Raw genomic sequence first — 22,078 nt, 5'->3', positions numbered from 1 at the left:
AACAGCCATTATTTCCTTCTGTCCTCATAAGTTACTGCACTGCACAGTAAACAAACTGTGAGTAAACAAGGTCAACAAGAACAAAAGAAACTGAACAATAATTCCATGGCTTGTAATATTTGAACAATCTGGAATCTGCTTCTGTAGTTTTGAGGACAGGAGGAAAAAAATGCAAACACTGATGGAGTAGAAATCAAACATTAAATTAAACTCAACCATTGCTTTTTTCAGAGTAACAGCCGTGTTAGTCTGTATTTGCAAAAAGAAAAGGAGTACTTGTGGCACCTTAGAGACTAACCAATTTATTTGAGCGTAAGCATCCGATGAAGTGAGCTGTAGCTCACGAAAGCTTATGCTCAAATAAATTGGTTAGTCTCTAAGGTGCCACAAGTACTCCTTTTCTTTTTGCAAACCATTGCTTTGTTTGTTCAAATCTTGGTAAAGCACATTTTTATAAAACAGGGATAGACTTCTCCTCCCAAACTATCCCTTTGTGATCTACATTGTGTTATGAAGGAAAACAAGAATGATATGTTTTCCAATTTCCTTTTATTATAAGTAGAATACATTCTCTCTATGAAATACAAATTCTCAATATAAGCCAAAGCCTCTGGATTCCAATGCATCCCACTAAAATATCAACTGGTCATACACAGAGTAAGGAGACACTGCAAGGTGATCTCATTATTGTGTCTCTTATAACTCTGCCTCCAAGATCAAGGTACCATAAGATGTAAAATACCAAGGAGCTTTTCCAGCTGTATTGAAGACCCCTAGATTCTGATTCTAGACTTTGAAATCAATATGCCTAGACATGGAGTGTGGTGTTACTCAACTTGAGGAAGACTATCCGAATCTGACCCCACAATGACAATTGTTTTCCCTTAATTTCCAAACCACTGATTTGACCATTCAGTCCAGTTGTTTAAAAATAAATAGATTGAATAGAATGTTATAACAATAATGCTTAGATTTTTAAACAGTTGTTGGCCTTACTAAACTGGAAAGTGAAAAATTAACAAACACCTCTATTTAAAAGCCATAAACATCTACGACAGAACTCTTAATTTCTATAATTTTGAAAGAAGCTACTAATCATCATAGCTTCTAACCAAAAAAGCAGATACAGGGCAGATGTATTCATGATGCTATCAGGACACAGTAATATCCCTAATAATCCAAATTTCAAGCTGCAATTCTGTTTGTTTTTCCTTTGACACTGACAAGAACTTGAGTCTAAACTCTCTTGATTAGTCCCTTGCCCTGCCACGTTTATGATCGTGGTAGCCTTAGATAAAGCAAAATGAGAGATAAGAAAGAGAACAATAAAGGGATGAAGAAACGTGGGTGATAAATGGAGCTAGAATATTTATATATATATTAGATTTTGCAGCTCTGTATAGATTTTGTACAAATATCCGATCAAATCTCAGCAAACCCAGTGTTTAAGTTCACTACTGGCTGACTTACGGTTTGTGGCTCTGCTATATAATGACTTAATGCTGCAAGAGAGCAAAGCTTCTTCCCATTTTCAACCCTAGCAATTTGACTCAACTAGGATCTCAAGCACTTTAGGTTTTGATATTTTTAGCCAATCTCTTATGCTGCATTTTCTCTTAATGCTACCAACCAACTGTGAAATTCAGTTGCAAAACTAATCTTTGCAGTAAATGATATGTAATAACCCCTTTTTAAAAAATAAAGATTGTATGACCTTTGCTGTATTTTAAGAACTTTTCATGGTCTAATACCAAACTGAAACATTCCCTTTCTCAAGATCAAAGTCCAAATACATTTCTGCCTTTTTATCACTGTTCTCTCTGCCATAATGAGAGCCAGAGGCTTTGAAAGGGATTCTTGTAACCTGATAACATTTTTGCAACTGCAAGAATTTCTATAATTGCGAACAGGCAACGACATATCATAAAAATTTCATATATTTTTTTATTTGAACACAGATATATAGAAGTAGAAACCATATGACTCCAACTAGAATTCTGGAATCAAATGCTACATTACTATTTTAAAGTGTTATATGATAAAGAATTTGTATTAAATATCATTTGGAAGAAAAAAATTAGGAATCCTACATTCCTAGGAGCTAGGACTAAGAAAAGTGAGTGATGGTAGCTGGGTGCTATGGGTCTGACCCTGCATTGTGTAACAGCGGTGAAAGATTCTCCTGAGCAGGATATGATTGGGCCCAAAACAAGGAAAACTCCATTCATCACAGTTAAAGCAAATATACACAAACACATTTGCTGTTAAGGGAGGTGCAGTCAAAAGCAGCTGTGACCAAATGTTCTCTTATGAAGCAAGAAAGCACTCATTTAAATTTTGCATTTGTTCTTGGAACAATTATGCCACCCACAAAGGGATAACCTTGGGAGCCACAATTTCTCATGAATTTGGAACTTATCTCTCAAATAGCACACACATCACATTTCCATAAGTATACTGCAGCCAGTTAAAGAAACTTTTAACAACCAGCTTTCATGGTATTTGAATGGAGGCATTCAACACACCACAGCACTAGGAAGTATCTAGCAGGATTTATAATTATTATTATTTTATGTATTTGTGTGTTAATTAATTCTTCAAGTTTCAAGATATTAACTTCACTTTCCAGAAAACAAGTACACTGTAAAGACATATACACTGTAAAGTTCTCAGTATAAATATAAGGCTTCTTTAGATTTCAGGAGACAATACTTCCGCTCTTAACTACATTCTTCTGTCATGTTCACCATTCTTTATATATTAACTACACTTTTTATTGGATATGGCTGGTAATAAACTACAGTGCAGTGCATAACCCAGTATCAATGGTTTTTCACAACATTTTTTAGAAGTGTGATCTTAAAGATGCTCACTGATTCATCCTTCCTTACATAAAGATAAACAGAACTAGTGAGGGAGGACTCTGCTATATGTAATCTAGCATATACATCACAACCTTCTAAAAACAAATTGGCAACTGTTAAAATGTTTTCACTAAAACTGCTGTGAAAGATTTATTTCATTTTTTACAATATGTATTTTCTTTAAAGAGCCTGAGAGATTTAGGGAGCATTTTTTCCTTCATGACTCATCCAATATGAATTTCTCTTTCAAGAAATTGTTCCAGGAGTAAAAAGTGATACTCAGAGTTGTACCGTCAATGCAGACAAAATACTACTATGTTCGCTGGAAAATAAAACTGGACCTGGAAACAGCCAATGTGCAAACAGATATGTGATTGAATTTCAGGTTGCCTAGAATTAGGGATTTTTTCTATTTGTTCTTTTTATTTATTAATTTTACCCTTACAGAATATTACCTCCACCCTCAATCAGGCACACATCACTGCAAAATGTTCCACTTTTTTCATTTTTAATTAAAGTTTGTGCTAATCCGTTTAAAAAAAAATCTTTCCCTCCGTTCCTTTGCAGGTTTACTGGATTCTCAGAAACAGTGTTCACGGTCCCTGAACTGCAATACCACTGCAGCGTATCCCCTGGTTGACAATCATGTAATGTGCTGCTAGCTCACAACCACGTAGAACTCTCTTAAAATGCCCTCCAGCCGGCTTCATCTCCTGCCTGCAAAGAATGAACTTCATATCACATCATCTAGACCCAACAGCCTTGCCCCAAATATATATTTTGACCCAAGCAGCAGCAACAGTGACCGTTACAATGGTGCTGAAAAATAAGCAGGCTCTACTCACTGGCCCATATCATCATGCTGGGGTGATATAAATGCATGGTGCTAAAAGAGGGAGCTGAACTGTGGTAGCAATCCCAAACTGGACCTTTTCTTAAAACAGACCTGGCATACAGGATCAAATAATCTGTCAGTCATAACAATGCTTCTGCCTTTACCAGAAATTACGGCACAGAACTGGAGCAGATCCCCTGTTACCACTTTGAAACATCAGCTCTGTGACACTGACAACCACCCACAGTCTCTCTTCTCTAATCTGTGGAGAAGGTTCACAGCAGAGACTTATCGGTTGCTAAATTATTAGTAGGATAATCATCTTTGGCAAAAGTTTTTTTTTTTAAACAGTGTAAAATATTTAGTTACAAAATACTTCACGAGTATTTACTCTTTTCATTTGGTTTCCACAAACTCCAAATACACTGCCAGGTTTTTTTTATTTTAATTCCACAACTCATATTCACCTCAAAATATTGAATGCACAGTTAGTAGAATAGGTAACCAAAGTATCCACAGGGACTCAACAGCAAACTCTACATCACAGCACAGTGAGTGAAAATTAACAGTTCCTGAAATCACTGTATTTAAATTCTAATAGAAGGAAAGAGTGAAGCTTATGTCATTAAGAGCGTCCATTAGTTCGATCATTTGAAAGCTAAGTTTCACATTATATAGTGGTTCTATATACACAATATCTACACAAAATTTTCTTGGGTGTTGCATGTTTAAATATAGCAAAGTGCACAGTTATTGACTTCTTCTGCATTCAGTAACCTGGCTTTGACTGAAGAGAACTTTAGAGAGAGTGCTTCATATAGGCTTATTTCAATCATTGGATATTTACTATGTAAAAATCATATTTCCAGAGGAAAAGGATTTACATTTTTTTCATGGTAATTATTTTAATATTTACTTGGCACCCAGCATAGGGCATGCTCTACCATTATGCTACCTTACTTCAGTACCAATTAGGCCTAATGAAGCAAGTAAAACATGTACATACACACCTGCAATCCGGGGAGGGTTTTTCCCCCTATTTTAGTCTGAAAGTAGATTAACATCACACTAATAGACATTCAAAAAGAAACAGCAGCAAGAAAGATTAAAAAAAAAAGTTGGAAGCAAAATTTAAGAAATACTACAGTAAATTATGCATAAATTTTAAAATGTATATTTTGTATAAATGGTGGATAGAGCACAAGGTTCAATGTTAGGTCATAGTGATGTGTGATGCACACTGCTCTGCCTTCACTTGGCTTTGTGCAGTACTGCTTAGTACCAGTAAAATATTCTACTAGGGCAGGTGAGATTATGAACTTTTAGGTTTCTGACAGTTGGAGTAAGAGACTGCCTAGCATAGCTGCAGACGAATGTGTCATTCCCGCCTAGAGCATGGGTTGTTACCCAAAAGAAGGAAAATAGGAAGCCAATTTTATACTAATGCTACTTGAAGTTTCAGGCCAAACAAAGCATACTGAAAACTTGCATAATAGAAACTTTAGTTGAACCCTCAGAATGAAGCAGGTCACATTTCAGTTTTCCCCATTAAAAACTTGAATTACACAATTAAACAAATTACCATGTGAATCACTAAGCAGTACACCCAGTTTGGAATGGCAAAACACTGGTAAACAATGACTGACCCATGTTACACAGATATGAAAATGTCATTAAAACAGCAGATACAGTTTAATTTAAGATAGTACAGCAGACCTCTACCCAATACTTCTAACCCTTACAACTATAGTCAACCAGAAAGTCTTACCACAACTAAGCAGGCAATCGTTGCAAAGCTTACTGCAAAGAAAACATCGAACACTTGCAGTGATATAAAAACAAGCCAAATAAAAAAATAAAGCAAATCCTAATGCCAAGTTGTTTTTAATCATAAAATTATCCAATTCACTCAAACCTAAAATGTTTATGGCATAAACAATAGTTCAGCCAATGTACAGGAGTGATCTCTTCTCACTCTTCTGAGGACATATTAGAGAAAATTAATCTTTGAAGGTGGCTATTTCTGCCAGTAATTTAAAATATCTTTTCTAATATGACAACTTACAGCAAAATCACAGTTGCCTTCAAGGCAACTGATGGATTTCAGCTTTAGTAAATAAGTTGGGGGCCCTTCCCCGTATATTTTTAAGGAGGGTAAAGAAAATTAGGAAATAATGGCTACACTAAAAACACACTACTGTGTACAGTATAGCACTCACAGTCAATCATAATATCAAAGAAACACTTCTTTAAGCTTAATGTGAACTGTTGATTTAATATTTAAGGAAATAGAGAAAGCTGCTGAATGTCCCAGAAATCCTCCAGTTCTGTTCATTAATAGATATTGTGCAGCAATACATTAATACCAATGTTGCATAAGACTTCAAATATAAAAGAACAGGATTTTCCTCCCTTTCATCACATTTAAAAAAATATTTTTCCATCAGTAAGTTGCAGTATTACAGTGTGATTGTACATCCCTGCACTGTATTGCAGCACTACATTAGTAACACATATCCAAGATCCAGCATGTTTTTAGGGTATGCAGCCAGTTCAGCTGCAAACCTAAGGAAGATTTCCATGAAGCTACGAAACTAAACTCTGCACAAATATTTAACAGCTCTGAGACCTCTAAAGGCTTAAAATAACATGTATTTCATGGTATGTGAGCAGCCAGCCCCATGGCTGTGATCTGCAAAGTGCAGAGTACTCGGTAAACATACCATTGCAAATTAAACATACCATTGCAAATAAAGCTTTGTTTCTCCTTTCAGTCTTAGAATTCTTAGACCTAAATGCTGAATGAAAACCTAATACTTACTGAGACTTCAAATCATAAACCATGCAATAATAGCTTATATATTTCATTAAGTTTGTCTGTAACTTCCCTTGCTTCACAACAATTCTTCATCCCCCCTGAGCAGAGGAAACACAAGTTCATTTAAGACAAACTGTAGGGTGAGTTCATTTTTTTCAGCAGCTAACACTAAGCCATAACCCATTCAAACAGAATCCTTTCTAAGACAATAGGTTCCTTTTTAAACTGCACAACCAATGTGGTTTTCTAGTTGTCAGTTTTAGGTGCGTGCCAGCATGAAATGTTCTTGCATCTAAAATTTTAAATAATTACTCCTATGGATAAGATGTGAGCAGAAGCAGAATTACATCATCATAGTTAACACTTACCAAAATACATGATGTTTCTCATTAATCATGCAGTCAGAATCCCACCACTGTGTATTCAGCATTAGCTCCTGCACAGGGCTGACATGTAAAACAGAGCTCCTTTCATTCTACATTGCGTGGAAATTTCCCAGCATAGGAACAGTGAGTGAGTAGTGTGCCTCCTCAGGAGGAGTGCTTTGCAGGCAGTCTTATCCCTGATACAATCCCGGTCTGATTTAGCGTTTACTCTGGCTGCATGCTGCACTGCCCATTCTTACTGTAATCTGACTCCTCCTTGTCATGTCCTTGCTGTGCCTGTGACATCAGTACTAAGAGTACTACAAACAGATTTTTTTTTTTTAACTAGCTCCCATTGGGGTGTTCTAATATCTTGGTTCAACTAATCTGAGCTTTCAAAAAAAAAAGTCTTAAAATATTATACTTTTTGGCGGGTGTGTGTGTGTGTGTGTGTGTGTAATAAATGCACTCAGTGACATAATATGGTCTATTATATAATAGGCCGGGAAAGACAGCACATATATCGTTAACATATTTTCCTCACTGAGAGCACAATCCAGAAGGGTGCTGAATGCCCTCAATTTCCATGGACCTCAATGGGATATGAAGATGGCTGGCACTTTGCAGGATGAGGTTAAATAGATGTTTCCATCCAAGTCTTGTATGAAGCTTAGTTTCCCTCTAAATGCATTTTTAAAAACCCAGAAATCGTAAATAGAAATACAGTTGTGCTCAAATGAGTTAAAACTATGATTTCTGCCCATAAATAACAACGTGAGAGACAAACTTGATGGCAGAAAAGATTTATAATGAGGTTAAGAACCTTTCACCTCTAGCTCTCAAGATCCTGTCCAAGTTGGTAAGTCATTAGCAGCTCATAGCTAGTTTGTTGTTTCTGTGACAAATGTGGTGATCCCAAGCCAGGTCCTAATAGATAGATCCCCACATGATCATAGCTGCTAGGACAACTGGCATCTTTGTTGGCAGTCTCCAGAAAAAAGACAGAAGACATAGATAATGAAATACCCCGTTGCCGTAGAGGTCATGCCTCAGATTAGATTGGATGCATATTAGCAGCACTGGGAAGGCTGCACTGTCCGTACCTCTGTATGTACCAAGTCTGTTCTGTGGATCAGTAAAGGATATTAGTTTTGTGTATTGCCAATATGGCATCTTTCACTAGTAGTACACTTAAGATAAATAAATAAAAATAAACTAAAAATAACAAAGGAAAGTACACTGAAGTGTTTATCTCATTATAGTGGGATCAAATGGGATAAATGCTTTCATTCCACAGGAAAGAGGATGACAGATATCATAGAATCATAGATGATTAGGGTTAGAAGAGACCTCAGGAGGTCAATCCCCTGCTCAAACCAGGACCAACCCCAACTAAATCATCCCAGCCAGGGCTTTGTCAATCCAGGCCTTAAAAAGCTTTAAGGATGGAGATTCCACTACTTCCCTGGGTAACCCATCCCAGAGCTTCAACACCCTCCTAATGAAATAGTGTTTCCTAATATCCAACCTAGACCTCCTCCACTGCAACCTGAGACCATTGCTCCTTCTTCTGTCATCTACCACCACTGAGAACAGTCTAGTTCCATCCTCTTTGGAACTCCCCTTGAGATAGTTGAAAGCTCCTATCAAATGCCCCCTCACTCTTCTCTTCTGCAGACTAAATAAGCCCAGTTCCCTCAGCCTCTCCTCATAAATCATGTACCCAGCCCCCTAATCATTTCTGCTGCCCTCTGCTGGACTCTTTCTAATTTGCCCACATCTTTTCTGTAGTACGGGGACCAAAACTGGACAAAATACTCTATATGTGGCCTCACCAGTGCCAAATAGAGGGAAATAATCACTTCCCTCGATCTGCTGGCAATGCTCCTACTAATGCAGCCCAAGATGCTGTTAGTGTTCTTGGCAACAAGGACACACTGTTGACTCTTATCTAGCTTCTTGTCCACTGTAAACCCCAGGTCCTTTTCTGCAGAACTGCCGCTTAACCAGTTGGTCCCCAGCCTGTAGCAATGCATGGGATTCTTCTGTCCTAAGTGCAGGACTCTGCACTTGTCCTTGTTGAACCACATCAGATTTCTTTTGGCCCAGTCCTCCAATTTGTCTATGTCACGGGACGCTATCCCTACCCTTCAGTGTATCTACCTCTCCCTCCAGCGTAGTGTCATCCAAGAACTTGCTGAGGGTGCAAGTAATCCCATCATCCAGATCATTAATGGTATAATTCACTTAAATCTCCACTTCTTATCCTTAAAACCTCCACACTAAGTTCAGTTTTTATGAGGTCCCATCACTTAGGGTGCAATTATTCTAGTATCAAAGGAGCCAAACAAAGTTCTGTTGTAGATGGTGGCTATATACTAGACATGCAAGGGAACTCTACACCCCGTACAAGACTTGACTGGGTTTCATGCTACCGCCACAAAGGTCAAAAGAGTTGAGTGCAGACTGAAGGAGGGGAAAGGCCATTATATGAATTTCATGACAAGAAGGTCCTGCAAAAGAGGTGTATAGGGGTCATGGCTAAACTTGGGTGAATAACTATTTTTTCCTCTGTCAGAGCTGGAAAAAAAAAACATCAAGAAAAAAAATTCAGCTTGACCTAAGCAAAACACAAGTGTTTCAGAAAAATTGGGCAAATTGAAAAGTCAACAAAAAACTATTTTGGGTCAAACAAAATGTTTTGGTTGATTCAAAATGAAAGCTTATGCTCAAATAAATTGGTTAGTCTCTAAGGTGCCACAAGTACTCCTTTTCCATTTCATTGTGTTTCCAGGCACTTTTTTATACAAAAGCAAAAGAAACAAAGGGCTAGGTTCACAAAAGGTGAGAAGGAGGTAATGGAAGCCTCCTTTATAACCTTTACCCAGTGGATAAAGCACCCACCTGAGATGCGGGCAACCAACGTTCAATTTCCCCTCCTCTGTGGAACAGGGATTTGAACTTGAGTCTACTATTTTGTAAGCAAGGGCCCTGATGAGGTATGGGATATTCTGGCATAGGCTTCTTTCAGCCTCTTCTGTTGAAGCTTTTCCACTATGTATAAATAATTAAGTATTGACCAGACCGGGGACTTGATCTTCAGTCTCCCACCTCCTACAGGGAGTGCCCTAGTTACCAGGCTATACAGTCATTCTCACTCACTCATTTGCTGCCTCTTTGTACAAGGGAATATATTTTACCTCTAGCAGAAAATGTGGTTGCTGATGTCCAGTCCAAGCATTTCAGATAAGAAGTGGTGACATTTTTCGAGGAGGGGCAAGTAATCCTCACAGATCATCAGCAGACTTACTCAAGGACAATCTCTGCAGCCCTCACATACCTCTCCTTAGTGGGAATAAAAAAGACCAGAGGACCTATCCAATGGCAAATCCTTCAACTCTGCTCTTGACCTAGCCGTGCCTCTCCCCAAACATCTCTGCAGAGCTCTAGGTTACAAGAGGTCGCAAATCCAGCCTCCATCTTGCACAGCAAAACTACATTGAGCATGCTGAAGGAGGACCCTCTACACCAAGGAAGGTAGAGGTAGCTGTTACATTTGGACCGAACAGCAAAGGTTATAGATGTAGGGGAAGCTGATAGTAACACAGCTATTTGCTGTGGTAGCTTTATTTTTCTGGCAACGAACAGGGACAAACGAAAGTGAAGCTCTGCACCTGGTGAGTACACAGTGCCCAAATAGTTAAAGGGGCAGATCAACGCAGTAGCATTTGGAGCTTAGTTGCCGGCACAGAAGCCATCTCCTCCTCATTCTAAACAGCTGCATAATGTGCAATGCTACCTGTGTCATCGTAAATTGTCATGTATCTTGGGCTAGATCCTCAGCTGGTATAAAGCACTGTAGCTCTGTTTAAGTTTTACACCACCACAGGATCTTGTCCCTTTTAAAACTCATCTTCAGTACAGACACAGTTTGGGTGATTATTTTCACTTTTATACTCTAATGTGTTAAAACTGTCACTCCAGTTATTATATGTTGTATAAACAAAGAAAATCTATAATCAAAAAGAGCCATAAGAGAACTGGATATTTTATTTAAGTAACTTTGAATTTCCCTTATGGAGCAGATGCAAGGGAAGAGGCTGGTCTTTCTTTCTGGCAAGCTTCCATAGCCCAAATTCACATACTTCGGGCCAAATCATGCTTTCACCACATGTGTAATTCCCAAAAAATCACAGAAAGCATCAGAGCTCCAATAAACACAGGCCAAATTCTGATCCCAAAATAGAATTGCATGGCTGCAAAGGAAAACAGGATTTGGTGTGGTAATTTTAACATTCAGTGATTGGTGTTTTAGGACAAGCATTTAGGACTCTACTGAACAGAGCTTTGCAGGGTCATAAAGTAAGAACCTTCCTTATGCCTGTGAGTGCACTACTTGGACCAGGTGTCTGGGCATGCAGGAATAAGCTAGTGGGCAGGTAGAGAAAACTCTGGGTTCTTCCCTTCTGATACACAGACCAGCAGAGCTGAGCTGTCACAGAGGTGTTAAAATTTTCTGCAGGTATGGGTCAGCAGCATATTACAACCTGCCTAGAATAAGGGAGAAGTAGGGTGGGAATTGTACTTCCCAAAGACATAATTTGTGCCCCGTGTTTCTCCTGGGGTGGCCCACCCCTATGCTCAGGACCAAAGCCACAATGCAGCCCTTGGTAAGGTATATGCTCTACCATCCTGTTTTTTAACTTTGAGCCCACTCTTTTCACACACATTTTAGTACTAATTTATACTATGCCCCATGTTGGGAACTAAAACTACTTGCAGACATGTCTACTGCAAACATTGATTAATATTTAATAAAATTAATGTGCCTGCTGATTCCTGGAAACCTCACTTCTGGTTTCGAATTATCCCAGGAAGCAACCAATAATAGATTTATATCAAGATTCTTACTGGTTGGCTTTGAGGAATTTCAATCTGATAGACTTACCGCACTTTTTTTTTTTTTTAAGGCGAGTGCAGAAGCACATGCAGGGACTCTTTGTTGGCAGAAATGTAATACCGTGCAACAAAAGACACCAGTGACACAACATTATCAGTTTGTGTGTCTCGTATAGAAGGCTAAAAGATCTCATACACCTGAGAGGCTTCCAATTTTTCTCAAAATAAATTTCATCTATTGTGCACAGACAACCATGAGCAACAGAAATGTACTGTGTTGAATCTGAAAACAAAATGGAAGCAGCAGCCCAAATCACACGGAATCTCTTTGTTTCCCTTTGAAAAATGAAAAAAAAAAACCTCTTCAAGGTAATCTGAGCAGCATTTAAGCAAATTGGGGATGGGGGAACATTATAGATAATGGACACTTTATTATTATTTATGCCATAACAACAACAGTGCAGAAAGAAGAGTAATTAAGCCACAATTTTGCAAGAATCCAAAAGTAATTGGAAGTGTTTCCAAGTGTGCATAAATGTGTGCCTGAAGTCAAATACACTTAATACATTGGCTAGAAGTTTGGTTTGTTTTTACTTTGAAGCCATCTGGAATAGTTTAAGACATATGGCATTTTTACTACAAAATAACATAGATTTTGCAATTCCTAACTAATCCTCTGAGGTTAAATTAAAGGGGAGGGTTGTGTGAGTGTGTGTGTGTGTGTTTAACTATCATAGTAGCTCATCTCTGTTCTGATCTTTTTCCACTGGATAAAACTACCAAATGTGCTTTTACCCTTGACTCAGAAGTGTCACTTCTAGAAATCTGCAGTATTTGTCACCATGAATACCATTTAACTGCACAGTACCCAAAGGAACTCTGTACTGCCACACATGAATACAACTGGAGGAACTTAATTAATCTTCCTGTCACTTCCATGATGCTTTTCATTAGTTTAGCTGCTATCTGATCAACTGGTCCATTCTCTATTGGAAATGGCTATCCAGAACCTCTTATAAAAGCATTTTCTAGAGATAAACAAAGACTCTCCTTTTGATGTGGAGAGCCTTTACAAATCTTAGCCATGCAGACTTTATCTGTTCAATAACAGTACTTGCAGCAAACCTTATGTGTAAGTAGCTAGGATTTTCCAAATATGAGGTTTAAGAACTATGAATAGCACCAATATGCATTTATGTGTAGAAACCAAGTGGCTTACATTTTATACTGATACTAGTTTACAGTCTGGACATAGATATATTTCAAATGAAAGGTCACATTTTTCTTCATGAATAGTGATGTTTATTACAGTGCCTTTAAAAAAAACTCAATTCAACATTTCAGGCACTGGCTCTGCTTGTTATTCCACTAAGGGACCCATTCAGGTATTTGATTGGGGTTAAGATGATAAATCAGAATGAAAAATATGCCTAATGCAGAAGCTTCTTTGATCATGTCTATTGATCACAATTTGTTAGAGATATTATAATCATATAAGCAATAAGTCGTGGCAGGAAGTGATAAGTCTTATTCAGGGTTCATGTTAGAGATCAAACGTTTTTAAGAAGATCCATAACTATTTCAGTCAAGAGCTGGGTTAAGGCAATTTATGGCCCTAGACAAACCCTCTGGCCCTATCCAAGTGCCATTCCTCCTAGACTATAACCTTGCCCATTCCTCCAGGTGGCAGTGACAGGGGCCATTCACATAAGAATATTAGTTGGACTAATGAGAAATTCACCATCACTTCTGTTTCAGCAGACTGGGCCTTTACTTGCTTCTCAGACCACTGTTCCCTGTTCAGGCAGGTTGTGGTCCATCCTGGAGGACAAAGGATTCGGATATGTAGGGGCCCCCTTATGCATAGATTCATAAGGTTTAAGGCCAGAAGGGACTATTAGATCATCTAGTCTGACCTCCTATATATCAGAGGCCATTATATTTCACCAGTTACCCCTGTATTGAGCCCAATAATTTGTGTTGGCTAAAGCGTATCTTCCAGAATGGCATCTAGTCTTGATTTGGAGATAGCAAGAGATGGAGAATCCACCACTTCCAATGGCTAATCACCTTCACTGATTTCCAATTTAAATTTCTCTGGCTTCAGCTTTCAATCATTGGTTCTTATTATGCTTTACTCCACTGGATTAAAAAAGCCTTTTCTACCCAGTATTTTCTCCCTGTGGAAGATACTTATACACTGTCATTAAGTCATCTCTCAATCTCCTTTTGGATAAACTAAACAGATTGAACTCTATGTCTCTGACCATAAGGCATTTTCTTCATCCCTTGAATCATTTTTGTATCTCTTTTCTGCACCATCTCCAGTTCAATATCCTTTTTATAATGTGGACACCAGAACTGCAAGTAATATTCCACTAGTGGACTCACCAATGCTGTACCCAGAGGTCAAATCACCTCCCTACTCCTACTCACAACTCTTCTGTTTATACACCCAAGAATCACATTAAACCTTTTTGCCACAACATTGTTGAGTTACTCATCCACTATGAGCCCTATATCATTTTTAGCGTCATTACTTCCCAAGGTAGAATCCCGTCCCCCCATCCTAGAAGTATTGCCTACATTCTTTGTTCCTAGGTGTATAAATTTACATTTGGCCATAATGAAACATATATTGTTTACTTGCACCCAGCTTACCAAATGATCCAAATCGCTCCATATCAGTGACCCGTCCTCGTCATTATTTACTCCTCCTCCATTGTTTGTGTCATCTTCAAACTATCTGTAATGATTTTATGTTTTCTTTCAGGTCCTTGATAGATATATGAAATGGTACTGGGTCAAAAGTTATCCTTATGGCACTCCACTAGAAACATACCCTCTCACTATTAAGAAAAGGAGTACTTGTGGCACCTTAGAGACTAACCAATTTATTAGAGCATAAGCTTTCGTGAGCTACAGCTCACTTCATCAGATGCATATCGTGGAAACTGCAGCAGACTTTATATATACACAGAGAATATGAAACAATACCTCCTCCCACCCCACTGTCCTGCTGGTAATAGCTTATCTAAAGTGATCATCAGGTGGGCCATTTCCAGCACAAATCCAGGTTTTCTCACCCTCCACCCCCCCACACAAATTCACTCTCCTGCTGGTGATAGCCCATCCAAAGTGACAACTCTTTACACAATGTGCATGACAATCAAGTTGGGCTATTTCCTGCACAAATCCAGGTTTTCTCACATCCCCCCCACCCCCATACACACACAAACTCACTCTCCTGCTGGTAATAGCTCATCCAAACTGACCACTCTTCAAGTTTAAATCCAAGTTAAACCAGAACATCTGGGGGGGGGGTAGGAAAAAACAAGAGGAAACAGGCTACCTTGCATAATGACTTAGCCACTCCCAGTCTCTATTTAAGCCTAAATTAATATTAATTTAAATATGATTTATTTATTCATTTTATGCTTTAATTCTTTAATATTAATTTAGGCTTAAATAGAGACTGGGAGTGGCTAAGTCATTGTGCAAGGTAGCCTGTTTCCTCTTGTTTTTTCCTACCCCCCCCCCAGATGTTCTGGTTTAACTTGGATTTAAAGTTGAAGAGTGGTCAGTTTGGATGAGCTATTACCAGCAGGAGAGTGAGTTTGTGTGTGTATGGGGGTGGGGGGGATGTGAGAAAACCTGGATTTGTGCAGGAAATAGCCCAACTTGATTGTCATGCACATTGTGTAAAGAGTTGTCACTTTGGATGGGCTATCACCAGCAGGAGAGTGAAATTGTGTGGGGGGGGTGGAGGGTGAGAAAACCTGGATTTGTGCTGGAAATGGCCCACCTGATGATCACTTTAGATAAGCTATTACCAGCAGGACAGTGGGGTGGGAGGAGGTATTGTTTCATATTCTCTGTGTATATATAAAGTCTGCTGCAGTTTCCACGATATGCATCTGATGAAGTAAGCTGTAGCTCACGAAAGCTTATGCTCTAATAAATTGGTTAGTCTCTAAGGTGCCACAAGTACTCCTTTTCTTTTTGCGAATACAGACTAACACGGCTGTTACTCTGAAACCTCTCTCTATTATGATTCATAATGTTTAACAACATTTTGAGATCTACCAGTTATCCCATTTATAATCCATTTAATATGTGACATGTTGATTTTGTATCTTTCTAGTTTCTTAATCAAAATGCCTTACAGAAGTTCAGATACATTACATTAACACTATTGCATTTATCAACCAAACTTGCAATCTCATAAAAAATGAAATCAGGTTTGTCAAGACATATTTACCATAAAATAATGATGATTGCATTAATTGTGTTCTAGTCTGACCTCCTGTGTTATACAGGAAGTCAGCCTAGATGATCACAAAGGTCCCTTATGGCTTTGAAATCTATTCATTTTATGCTTTAATTCTTTATCAATGGAATCCCATATCAGCTTTCCTATTATTTTTCCCAGGATTGATGTCAGGCTAACTGGCCTATAGTTAGCCATGTCATTCAGCATGCCCTTTTGTTTACTGGTACATTAGCATTCTTCCAGTCTTCTGAAATGTCCCTGTTATTCCAAAATGTATTAAAAATGGACATCAGGGGGCCAGAGAACCCCTCAGTCAACTCTTTTAGGACTCTTGGGGACAAGTTATCTGGGCCTTCTGATGTAAAAATGGGTTTCCAGAGTAGCTCTTAATATTCTCCTTGATTACTAATGGACTGGGAAATACTTCATGTGATAGGCATAGTACATCATCCTGCTTCTTTTCAAGTATACAACAGTAATATTTATTGAACACTTTTGCCTTTTCAGCATCACTATTGACAGTTTTACCGTCTCCATCTAGTAATGGGCTTATAACATTGCCAGGATTTCTTTTATTCTTAATATACTTTAAAAACTATTTATTGTCCATAATATAGTCACCCATGGAGTCTCCCCCAATGTCTTTGGCTTCCCTTTTCTACACTTTATAACTTTTAATTTATGTTGATTGCTAATTTATATTGATTGCTATCTGTTTCCCCTTTTTTGCATTTGTTATATGTTGCCTCCTTATTTTTAATTGCAGCCTTCACTTTGCCACTGAACCAAGAAGGACTTTAGACTAAAGTTACTCTCTCTTTGTTGATTGTTGAATCATGCCTTTTTGGCTATCTAGTAAACACTTTGTTAAATAACTCCTGATAGAGGTCATTCTTATTTTTCTGTCTGAATTTTCTCCCTAATAACTTAATTAATAATTCTCCTCAGTTTGAGAAGTTAGGCCCTTTGAAACACAAGTATATATTGCTAGGAACTGTCCTCTGTTTCACCATATTGAATGTAATTAGATCATGATCACTGGTCCCTTGGTAACCAGGCTAGTGATTAATTCATATTCATTCATCACAGCAAGGTCCAAAACTGAAGGCTGATAATGAACTAAGATCTCTGTTTCTCAACATACAATCTATGATAACTTCTACACTGTAATTCCAAATTGGAAATTGTTGCAAAGAAGGAGCCTGAACCAATGCCCACTGAAATCAATAGGAGGTTTTTGTTGATTATCATGGGAATTGGATTGGACCCTAAATGTACGATAAAATATCAGTGAAGAAGAGAAGGCTACAAACCATGTTAATTAATTCCATGGAAAACATGTACTAATTCAACAAGTCAAGTATAGTCCTCAAAGGAAAAACAAACATTCTGGGCATTCTGGTGACATAAAAGATGGGGCAAGTTACACAGCAGTAAGCTGTAACACACCAGTAACTTACATACAGAGTGGGTGGAAGGATGGGGTAAAATAAAATACAGCCTCTGCTCTTTCAACAGATATTTTAAATCAACTTACACTGGACTTTCTCATCAGCTCTGAATTTGACCCTTAAATTTACGCCTTGCAATTTTATACCCATGTGCTACACCTGTTGTGGAAAAAAAAAATGTGTTAGCATATTGTGAAAATGCCAGTGACTTACATTTATACACTGCACGTCAGGAGGTTTCAGAACTTGGGATCTCTATTGGATCATTCACACCCACTGAAATCCAGCCACCTCTGGGATAAACATGGCAACTGTTGGTAGTGCACAGCATCACTACACAGCAATTTAGAGCAGAAAGTGAGGAATATCAACTGAAACCAGAGCTGGAATTTGTGTGTGGAAAATGTAAACTACCCACTGACAATTTGATGAGAACACTGCTGTTAATAACATCCCTACATTTGCAAGATTTCCATTGGATCTTTATTTACCTTAATTTTTCATCCCATACTAAAGAAAGGCATCTCCAATCTTTCTAAGACCGTGCTGAGACACTTGTTCCTTAATCTATAGAGCAACCACTGCAACCAAACAACAGCCAATAGAGCAGCCTACAGTAACTATGTGTTCCACTGAGTTCTCCGAGGACAGACATAGGCCGGCCATGTTTATCTTTAAAGACAAATTGGGATCAAAACACAAAATGCGTGCTGCCATTTACTGTTTAATCGAAAAAAATATTGTAAAATCACCCAGGGACAACTGATTTATTTTAAACTCTAAATGCTCCAGTACTTTTCTTGCAGAAGAAGATCAAAGACACTGCTTTTCTAACACACTGCCAATAACATTCAAATACTTTCGTATCTGGTTTATAATAGTTAGCTTTAAAAGGAGGGTTTCAGCTCTGTTCTCACCTTTTGATCGTATTAACAGAGCCTCTTCTCATTCTAATTCAGAAAGACATTTACACAGAGAAACTCTAGTTTGTATCAGCACCAGATTTTCTTGTTACATCTTTTTGTACAGCTCCCTTTTGATCTGCTGTATCTCTGAATTTAATTATGAAGTCTGAAAATGCCCTGCCACTATATCTGCCCGCAAAGTAATTCTATCTGTTTCCCATGTCCCAATGAAAAGACTGTGGACTTGTCTACACTTACAGAGGTGCTGCGGTGCAGTCGCACTGCTGTAGTGCTTAGTGAAGACATAATCAACGCCAACAAAAGAGCTTCTTGTAGGTAGTCCACCTCCCTGAAAGGTGGTAGCTATGTCAACAGTAGAAGTCCCCCCATCATCTACACTGTGTCAGTGTGTCGCTCAGGGGTGTGGATTTTCCAAACCCCTGAGTGATGTAGTTATAACAACATAAGTTTGTAGCGTTCACCAGGGCTGTACCTCAGAGTCAAGTTCTCTCTCACATACTACAAATAAAGCTTAAATACAACACTTCTCAAATATATTAGGGACAACATACATAATTTTCAAACACAGGCATTTAAATTTAGGCCATTAGATGCTTAAGTGGCTTGCTTTTTTCGATGGTTTGCAAACTTAGTACCTCTAAACATCAGACCACTTTTAGGTGCCTAAATATGGAGTTAGAGGGGATGGTGTCAAAGTTCAGGTACACACATTTGAAAATACTGGTCTAGGCTCTTAGCACACAGAGATTCTTCCTATGTGCACCCACCTCTGAACTCTGTGATAAATCAGAATTGTAAAAGGGCTTAATTACAGTTTACTCTACCCCTTAAAGTATAATTAGATACCTGAAAGAATTTCATAGAGGTTTCGCCAGCCACAGACTTTGCAGTTGCTTGCCTATCCTCTTCTACTCATCTAGTAAGTGAATTACCTCCAAGAAAACTGCATTCAAAGTGATTACTACTTGCGTATGGACTATCTATGAGGCAAAGTATAACTCTGAAAATAATGATTTTTTCATTTCTCTGGCAGTTCTGAAAAATGGGGGAAAAATCAGTTTGAATCAAACCAAAGTATTCTGAATTTTTGGCCACTCGAAAAAGTGAACAAAACTTTTGTTTCATTTTCAGGCATTTAAAACATTTTTTTTAATAAAAGCAAAGGAAACAAAGGGCTGGATTTACCCCCCCAAAAAACAACCACCAGTGACAACTGTGCATGCACCCACACCACCCTCATACCTGATAGGACAGTGATTAGGGAACTCAGCTATGATGTGGGAGCCCAAGGTTCAAATCCCCACTCTGGAGCAGGAACTTGAATCCAGGTCTCCCTTATCCCAAGTGAGTGCCCTAGCTACCAGCATGTTGGCTATTTGCAGAGGGAAACTCTCAATCTCTCCTGTTGAAGCTGTTGCACTTTGTATAAATACATAATAATTAAAGCAGGGAATTGAACCTGGGTCTTCTTTCTCCCTGACAAGTGCCCTAACCACTGTGCTATTGGGTGAAAGAAGAGGACTGTTTTGTGAATGGCACCTAAGCTCCTTGTGAATCTATCCCCCCTGTTTTTTGAGGGGCAGGTGTTTGTTTTGTCCAAAACTGTTCACCACCACATTTGTCTCAAATTTGCAAATAGTTTGGTTGACCAGAGTCTGAATTTTGGGGCGAATAAACTATTTGTCTGAAAAAATTTGCCCAGCTGTCGGAGGGATGTTCACCTCAGTGAAGAGGATCTGTACTAAGCTCTGTGTATCACTTTAGCTCTGCAGTGGAGCTAAAGTGAGGAAGGGCCTGCTGGTGTATCAGCATGACAGGGGGATAGAGGGGGGATGTGTCTCTCTGCTTCTGTGTGTTCTGCACAAACCAGAATCAAAAGCGATGTTGAAGGTGGCAGTCCAGCAAGGAAACAGGGTCTTCGATTACATGGATGTTGTGACCTTAACACCTACTAAAGTTGAGGGGAACGGTTGAATGCAGCCACCATTCTAACCCATGACATGGAATAGCAAACTTGTGTTGGACAGTGAGTGGCAGTATACTGCAACCCTCTGCCTTGTCAACTTCATATGCATAAAGCCTGATTTCTCATTTTTTGTGAGGGAAGTGAGTTTTGTTTAGGTGGATTTCTTTTCCAACTCCTCCTGGAGAGTTGGCTGCAGTATAAAAGTGACTTCTAGCTCATACTTGTGTTGCGGCAATTTAGCTCTGAATAATAGAAAATGGGATCACTAAATGGAAAGCCCGCACAGAGAAAATGGTATAGGAGACAGAAAAACCCAGTGTAACCATTTTATCCAAAAGCCTATAGCATGCCACAAAAGATAATCTTGTTTTTAAATTGTTGCTCCTTTTTGTATTAGAACTCTCTTAAGTTACGTATCTGTCACGTCCTTCCTTGAACACTGACCCCCAGAGCATTTCATCCAGTAATTATTTTTACTAAAACTAGTTGCCTACACATTAAAATTAACTGAGCCATGTTTTATGTTCATTTTCCTACAATGCCATTGACTTCAAGGACAAGTTTGGCCCACTCTTCAGACATCAACAATAGGTCGTATAATATGTGAAAATAATGAGATGTCGGTTACAACACAATACAAGAAGTTAAATTTTAATTATGTCTAAAAGGTCTTTTTCAGAAAAAAAATAGCTGAGGGGAAAAGTATACCAAAAATCCACCAATTTCTGAACAAATTAGTTTAAGTACATGATTAGTAATCAGTCTGCTCAAGAAATGCATATCATACAATACAGCATGAAACTCTGATGTCAGTTATCAAACTCAATCGAGTTACTTTGGATTTACATGTCAACAGAGATCAGAATTAGGTCCATCTATGATGAAATATAAAATGTTCTCCATTTATTAAAATGTACCATGAAGAAACCAAATAGGTTATTTTTCTCAACAATGAGGATAGTTTCACCATAGCCGCGTAGTAATGATATTCGTGAAGATGTGAATAAATCTGAAGTATAAATAGAGCTATAAAAACTTTCCATAAATCCAAGGACAATATATCAAATTTAAGGAATATTGAGCCACAACAACTTTTGGTCCTATCAAGAAATGCTCACTGACAAATAAGTGTCAAAATGGATATATGATCATTACTTATTTTCTTTGGTTAAGTACCCATGCCATACTATAAATCTGCATTAACAGTTTCACTATAACCATTTCACAAGAAGAGCATTGGATAAACTGTAATGCCTCAAATGAACCTTACCTAGTATGTTTGCCAATAGCAAATTCTGTAGCTAAGACTGAGATGTAGTTTCCGTTGTAACTCTCCCACGGTACATAATTTTTTTCAGCCAACTCCCTGTCTTTTGTGATGAAATATTTCATGGGAGTCAATCCAAACAAATTTTGTTTTGTGTATGTGTGCGCACACATGAGAGAGAAAATCTTGTTTGGATTGACTCCCATATTGGTAAATATTATGTTTGGTACATATGAGCAAATTTGATCAACTACTCAGCTTACTAGCTAGACTGCAGCTTTGATGAGGCCAGCAGTAGTGGACTCACCCTCGGATGGGTAGAGTGGAAAAGATCACAACTAGGATCAGCTAGGGCAATGCTTCATGTGGTCCTCTGCTTCCCCTTCCCCCTCTCATTTGTTTCAGCATGTGTTG

General features: G+C 38.4%; 1 protein-coding gene across 5 annotated transcripts in view; it reads right to left on the bottom strand.

Annotated features, from left to right (window-relative positions):
• ZNF385D (zinc finger protein 385D) overlaps window positions 1–22,078 on the bottom strand; it is a 623,117-nt gene that overhangs the window by 256,492 nt on the left and 344,547 nt on the right. The window contains exon 1 of one of the 5 annotated variants that reach the window (XM_073333498.1): window positions 6,886–7,111. The exons of the other annotated variants lie outside the window; for them this stretch is intronic. Coding sequence (XP_073189599.1) covers window positions 6,886–6,907 — 22 coding nt within the window. The 5' untranslated portion in view covers window positions 6,908–7,111. Of the gene's footprint in view, window positions 1–6,885; window positions 7,112–22,078 lie in introns of those variants that run through there. 5 annotated transcript variants of the gene reach the window in all.

This window comes from Lepidochelys kempii, chromosome 2 (assembly GCF_965140265.1).
Source record: "Lepidochelys kempii isolate rLepKem1 chromosome 2, rLepKem1.hap2, whole genome shotgun sequence".
Lineage (NCBI taxonomy): Eukaryota > Metazoa > Chordata > Testudines > Cheloniidae > Lepidochelys > Lepidochelys kempii.
The sequence above is the reverse complement of the archived record's forward strand: the minus strand, read 5'-3'. Positions and strand labels throughout refer to the sequence as shown.